This window comes from Cebidichthys violaceus, unplaced genomic scaffold (assembly GCF_023349555.1).
Source record: "Cebidichthys violaceus isolate CVI_PGR_0920_01 unplaced genomic scaffold, fCebVio1.0.p SCAF_15, whole genome shotgun sequence".
Classification (NCBI taxonomy): domain Eukaryota; kingdom Metazoa; phylum Chordata; class Actinopteri; order Perciformes; family Stichaeidae; genus Cebidichthys; species Cebidichthys violaceus.
In genome coordinates, this window is record NW_027176318.1 from 11123604 (window position 1) to 11129964 (window position 6361).

A 6361-nucleotide genomic window follows, 5' to 3' on the forward strand; every position below is an offset into this window, starting at 1 on the left:
GCCGTGAATCAGGCTCAGTCAATAACTGCTCGTTGTCACCGTCAATAATTAATGACACAATTAGCTCTTGAGTAGTCTGACAGATCTGCCGTGCGCTCATTGTTGACTGCTTAGTTGGCAACCTGGTCTCAGCGACTAAGCTGAACAGCTATTGATTCTCTGCCTCACTCCGGGGCGTCCAACACACCCTCCATTCATCTGTGTGTGTCTGCCGATAGGCTCTCGATCCATGAATGAATGTAAGTGTGTGAACATGCTGCCGCATGACCGATGAGCTCCCATCAGCGCTGCTTAACGCGCACGAGACGCAGAAGAGGAAACGACTGGCATGATCTGCTGAACATGCTTCATAGAAGAGGCCACAGGAAGCTGGATTTGTGGTCAGAAAATTAGGGAAGTTCAGCGAGGAGTCAAAGGGAAGAGCAACAGCTGGTGCTGCTAGAGGGAAAAGCTTCCTCGTGGCTCATTCAACAGCTATTTATCTAACTGTTGAATGGAAAAGAGGAAGGTGTAGTGTCATAACTCTTAACATAATCGCTTTGTAGCATTTCAAATAAAGTCTTTGTTCCATTGTGGAACTTATTGAGGTGAATGTGTGTGTGTGTGTGTGTGTGTGTGTGTGTGTGTGTGTGTGTGTGTGTGTGTGTGTGTGTGTGTGTGTGTGTGTGTGTGTGTGTGTGTGTGTGTGTGTGTGTGAGAGAATATCATAGACAATCAGTTATAATGGTGTGAAGTAAGCGTAGAGCAGTAGGATGTTAGTAGGGAATCATCTCGGACTCAGATCTGATTGTGATCATGTGATCGTCACACAAGCTTCTTCTCTGTGCAGCTTTTTCTCTTCTTTTTATATCTTTGAACAATTAACATCTTATAGTTTTGGACTGTTTGTTGGGAAATTATCTTGACTGAACAAATATTTGATATATTGAAAATATAATCGAGCCATTAATCAATGAGAAGAATGCTTAATTGCGTCCTTAATCACAAATCTCTTTAATCTTTCCCTCTTTATTTTTAATTTTCTCAGTTTGGATCATTTCTTTTTGGTTTAAACTCTTATCGTAATTGTTGAATCATCTCTTATTTAACATCTTTTATGTCTTATATAAAAGCACTTTTGTCCTTTGAGAGTTAAATGTGCTATGATTGCGTTGAATTGTGGATATTTTTGGTTCATTGTAGTTGTTTTACTTCTTGGTTGGTTATCTCAGTGTTTCAGCCAATGACTGGTCAGTATGTTAGAAGTGAACAGTGTGAATCCACCTGAACGGCTGACTTTAATCCTTGTAATATAGATTCATGCAGCTCTGAGACGTTACAGCACTTCTCTGCTGCAGTTATCATCTGACAGAATATAAATAAAACCTCTGTTCTTCACTGTTTACAGACTGTGTCAATCAGAAGTGGTGAAGAACCAGTTTCACTAAGATCAAACTCCCATAAAGCGCCATCAGTCTGCACTTATCAGAGGAAACGAGGCCTAACGGTCTCAAAGCGTCCCTCTGTGTCTCCAGACGCTCTGAAAACACAGTAACACAAGAAACATCCGGAGCCGACAAACACAATGACCGCAACACACGAGTCTGGTGGCTACGATCGCTATCCTCCACACAGCGTCCCAAAGTGAGGAAAGGAGAGAAGGGAGGGAAAGGAAGAAGGAATGAGTGCAGAGGAGAGGAGAAGGGGTGTTATTTCAGTTCAGGTTTTCTTTTCCACTTCCTCTGATAACAAGAGGAATCTCTCCTCTCTCCTTGTATATCATCTTGTCTCCTTCTCTCTGCTCCCTCAATGGTTCATTCATCTAGAAGTGGACACTTAACGAGCATTACTGAACCACACGTCCCTCCGAGAGCTCGTGGACACTCCTTATGAGATATATATATATATATATATATATATATATATATATATATATATATATATATATATATATATATATATAAAATGTTGTTTTTATTAGCTCAGCCCACTTTGTGAACAGGCTGCATGAATAGTAACATTTACCATTTAATGTTTTTCCAGAACTCTATTTTTTAATGAAGTGACCCAGTAACCCCAATAAAAGCCCCACTAACCCACTACCCAGCACTAGTGTGCTACTGAGCCATTTACAGTGTTACACCCAACAATGTTTCTTTAATCGACGTTCAGTCAATGATCCCGCTGTTCACGATGGTCTGTGGCCTCTGCGTTCACCTCCACGGTTTGACCCTGCACCCACCTGGCTCCAGTCCACTCCCAGAGCACTCTGAACCAGCAGAGGGCGCTCCGAGCCCGTTCAATCCCCCCCCCCACCTCTCCCCATCACAAGCAGAGGAGGGCAAACTCCATCCAACTGCGGTACCCATCTGATTCCTTTAATTGCTTCCTTCCTGTAGTTAATTGGTGCCAATCTGTCCAGCCTCAAAACCCAGAGCTACAGTTACACTGTCAGGCTCTCACACACACACACACACACACACACACACACACACACACACACACACTCTATGTCTTATTGGTGCATGCTCCTTTATACATGCAATCATTGAGTGTGTCCTGCTTGTTGAATTCACCTGTTTACCGCTCATTCAGAGCTGTCAGTGCCCGGAGACACGTCGAGGTAAGCTCCTGCACCTGCGAGCTTTGCGTTGCAGTGTCGCTGCACGAATTGTGCAAACCTGGTATGCGTTATTTTATTGCACACAGTCGCTTACATTTGGGATTTAAAAAAAGAAAAAAAAAAAAAAAAAAGAAGCAAAGTTGTTGTTTGTGCAAAAAGCAGGTTAATCGCTCTGCTTTACGTCAGTAGATCTCACTTATTGAATAAGAAGAACACGTGCAACAGCTTTCGTGAGATGTTTGGGGATATTTTAGGCGGGTAGTAGTACAATAACTCGTCCTAATTATCACCTACTACTACTTGCATTAGTATTTTGTGCATGTCTCCCATCAATGGAAGCTGTACTCTACTATGACCCCTCCCACTTCTTCACGAAGTAGACCCGGCGTGAAGACGAAATACACAACCTAGTGACTAAATAAACAGATGAAATCGCGCGTTTCGAGTTTTAATAAACCCTCATATCGTGTGGGTATTATTTCCGGCGATAGATGCGAGATATTAATTCTAGATATGTGACGTTTTCAAGGCCGGCGAGTGTTTCGCGGGAAAACGAGCGGAGGGATACAGCGGAGGGGGGGGTGAGTGCTGCGGTCGTTTTTATTGCAGCCGGCGGAGTTCTCAGCTGTGATTCTCACGCTGCTGATGACAGACTGTACTTCGTCCTCACCGGGTCGCTGGTGCAGCCGTTCAACTCCTCATGCATGCTTCACACAGCCTCACTAACCGCCTGCAACGCCTCCGTGGAAGGATTTAATGTTACGCTCGCGTTGGAATAACTTTCCTACCCTTTTGTGCGCCTCTTGGGTCGATTTCGCCCGGTCTGCTTCCGCCGACAGTTTACAATCTAAAAGGTAAGGGGAGGGGAGTGGGTTTCTGGAGCTTTGCACGGCACCTTTCCACGTCAGTTTAGTACAAAATAAAAGGAAGAAGGTGTTGGTTTCTCGTCAGTAGCGGTTCAGTGAAGGTGTTTCCCCCTCATGCACTTAATTTACTATCAGTTTCGCACCTGCTGCTGCAGCACCGGTGTATGCATGCACGGCGTGCATACGAGCGTCGGTGTTTTGAAGTGACCATGTGATGTTGTTGCACTTAGTGTTGCAGAGCAGGATCGGTGCCAAGCCAGCTGCTTTGAACCTGCAGACAACCCTGTCTTTTTTTTTTTTTTTTTTTTAAGAGTCAACTTCTAATCAACCGTGTGTGTTTCTTTCAACCAGCTTCACCATAAGGAAAAAGACATCAGCGACAAAATGCCGCTGAATTCAAGTTTGGCGAGTAAAAACTATGACTACGATTACGACTCTCTGCAACCGTATTTCTACTACGACAACGAGGAGGAGGACTTCTACCCTCAGCAGCTTCAGCCTCCGGCGCCGAGCGAAGACATCTGGAAGAAGTTTGAACTGCTGCCGACCCCTCCCCTCTCCCCGAGCCGCCGGCCGTCCCTGTCAAGCCTCTTCCCCTCCACGGCGGATCAGCTGGAGATGGTGACCGAGTTCCTGGGCGACGACGCGGTCAACCAGAGCATCATCTGCGACGCGGACTACTCCCAGACCTTCCTCAAGTCCATCATCATCCAGGACTGCATGTGGAGCGGCTTCTCCGCCGCGGCCAAGCTGGAGAAGGTGGTCTCCGAGCGGCTCGCCTCCCTGCACGCCGCGCGGAAGGAGTCGTCGTCGTCGTCGGCGGGCGACTGCTGCGCGGAGCCCGCCGGTGCGGCAGCGTGGCGGCTGAACAGCAGCTACCTGCAAGACCTGAACACGTCCGCGGCGGAGTGCATCGATCCGTCCGTGGTTTTCCCGTACCCGATAGCGGAGACGCCCAAGCAGAGCGCGGCGACGCCGCCCAGTAAGGATTTGGGACTGGACACGCCGCCCAACAGCGGCAGCAGCAGCAGCAGTTGTAGTGACTCAGGTAAGCTGAGAATACGGACCCATCATGCAGACACACCCATCTGTGCAGCTAGGAGTCTCCCTCTGCTGAGTGAGCAGCATGGCTTCCACTGTTAGACTTGAAGCTTTGAGGTTATTTGCAGTCAGGTTTCCAGGTGGGAGGTAGAGACATGATGGACTGCTGTGAGATGAGCTCAGTCTAATGAAGGAGACGTTGTGTCCCCTCCCTCTGTGGCATGCAGGGTGATTAACATGCATCCTTGATGCTGAATCAGAGTGTGATTGTTTTGTTTTTTTTGTCTTGCAGAAGATGATGATGACGATGATGATGAGGAGGAAGAGGACCAGGAGGATGAGGAGGAGATCGACGTGGTCACGGTGGAGAAGAGGCAGGCGGTGAAGCGGTGCGACCCCAGCCCCGCAGACACCCGGCACCCCAGCCCGCTCGTGCTGAAGAGGTGCCACGTCTCCACCCACCAGCACAACTACGCCGCCCATCCATCCATGAGGTACGAGCAGCCGGCTGTCAAAAGGCTGAAGCTGGAGAGCAGCAGTGGCGGCGGAAGCGGCGGCGGAAACGGCGGCCACAGCAGGGTCCTCAAACAGATCAGCAGCAACCGCAAGTGCTCGAGCCCGCGGACGTCTGACACCGAGGACTATGACAAGAGAAGGACTCACAACGTTCTGGAGCGTCAGAGGAGGAACGAGCTCAAGTTGAGCTTCTTCGCCCTGCGGGACGAGATCCCCGAGGTGGCCAACAACGAGAAGGCGGCCAAAGTGGTGATCCTGAAGAAGGCCACGGAGTGCATCTACAGCATGCAGACAGACGAACAGAGACTCCTCTCGCTCAAAGAACAGCTGAGGAGGAAAAGTGAACTTTTAAAGCAGAGACTGGCGCAGCTGCAGAGCTCTCGCGCCTGAAGTTTGAATCATCGTCATTGACTTTTTGGCCTTTTGTTTTTTATGCAAGTTCAAGACTTAGGGTGTACAGTTGTTGTTGCATGCAAATGCAAAGCGGATTAAGTTGTTTGGAATCTTGTTTGATTTCAATGTTAAAACTGCCTCAATTGAAGTTATGGGTGGATTAAATATTTAAATGTTTATTTTTATTAATAAAATATATTAAAAAAATGGGGCTACCCTGTTGAGGGCCCGAACTAAAATATGAATTTGTATGTTTTGTATATAATTAATATTTCCTAAGAAAATGTATTTTTGGATCTCAATCGTCTGGATGTTCAGACTCAGTGTTTGGTTTTTTCCATTATGTTCCTAGATTCTTTTTGAAATATAAAAAAAAAAATGTTTCTTCTTGAAATTTGTGTCCTTGTTCTTTGCTATGCAAACGCACACAACACACATCTCACCACAGTGGACACATTAACATGTGATGGAGGCACATACAGTAAGAGCGGGCTCAGCAGGAGGAGACACACATGATTTAAATAAAGTGACTGACATGGACTCAGATGCTCCAACTCACTCACTCTGACTTTAAGGCTCAGCATGACTTCACGTCTTCACTTGAAGATGCCATATTTGACAATCTTAGTTTTTGGGTGCAAAGAAGACACGGTAAGCTCGGACCATGGTCTCACATTTATGCATAAAGCGTTCAGAATGACACATTTGAACCTAAATGAGAGCTTGTTATTGAAGATATTTCCGATGCTAAAGTAAACAAAAGTCACTCAAAGCTGTCATCGCTCAGTTTTGTAGACAGAATGGGGAATTCATCTATTTAAATGAGATGAGTTTTACTTTCAATAAGCATCAGAATCACTTAAAAAGAAGCATCAGATGATGCACAAAGACTTGACTTCCTGCATGGTGTTCTTCCTGAACATTGTTCTGGTACCTGTGTGTA

The 6361-nt window shown here is 46.5% G+C and overlaps 1 protein-coding gene across 1 annotated transcript; it reads left to right on the plus strand.

Annotated features, from left to right (window-relative positions):
* Positions 1-3251: 3251 nt before the first annotated feature.
* Positions 3252-5812, plus strand: myca (MYC proto-oncogene, bHLH transcription factor a). Its single transcript, XM_068709514.1, has 3 exons — positions 3252-3456; positions 3820-4516; positions 4802-5812. Exons 2-3 carry the CDS (start codon positions 3853-3855, stop codon positions 5413-5415), a joined length of 1278 nt encoding a protein of 425 aa, XP_068565615.1. The 5' UTR covers positions 3252-3456; positions 3820-3852; the 3' UTR covers positions 5416-5812.
* The last annotated feature ends 549 nt before the right edge of the window (positions 5813-6361 follow it).

Bases quoted from the DNA above. Each gene is read 5' to 3' on its own strand.
- myca (XM_068709514.1), top strand. From the start codon at position 3,853: ATGCCGCTGAATTCAAGTTTGGCGAGTAAAAACTATGACTACGATTAC. The intron at 4,517-4,801 runs GTAAGCTGAGAA...TTTGTCTTGCAG, and splicing joins CAGCAGTTGTAGTGACTCAG to AAGATGATGATGACGATGAT.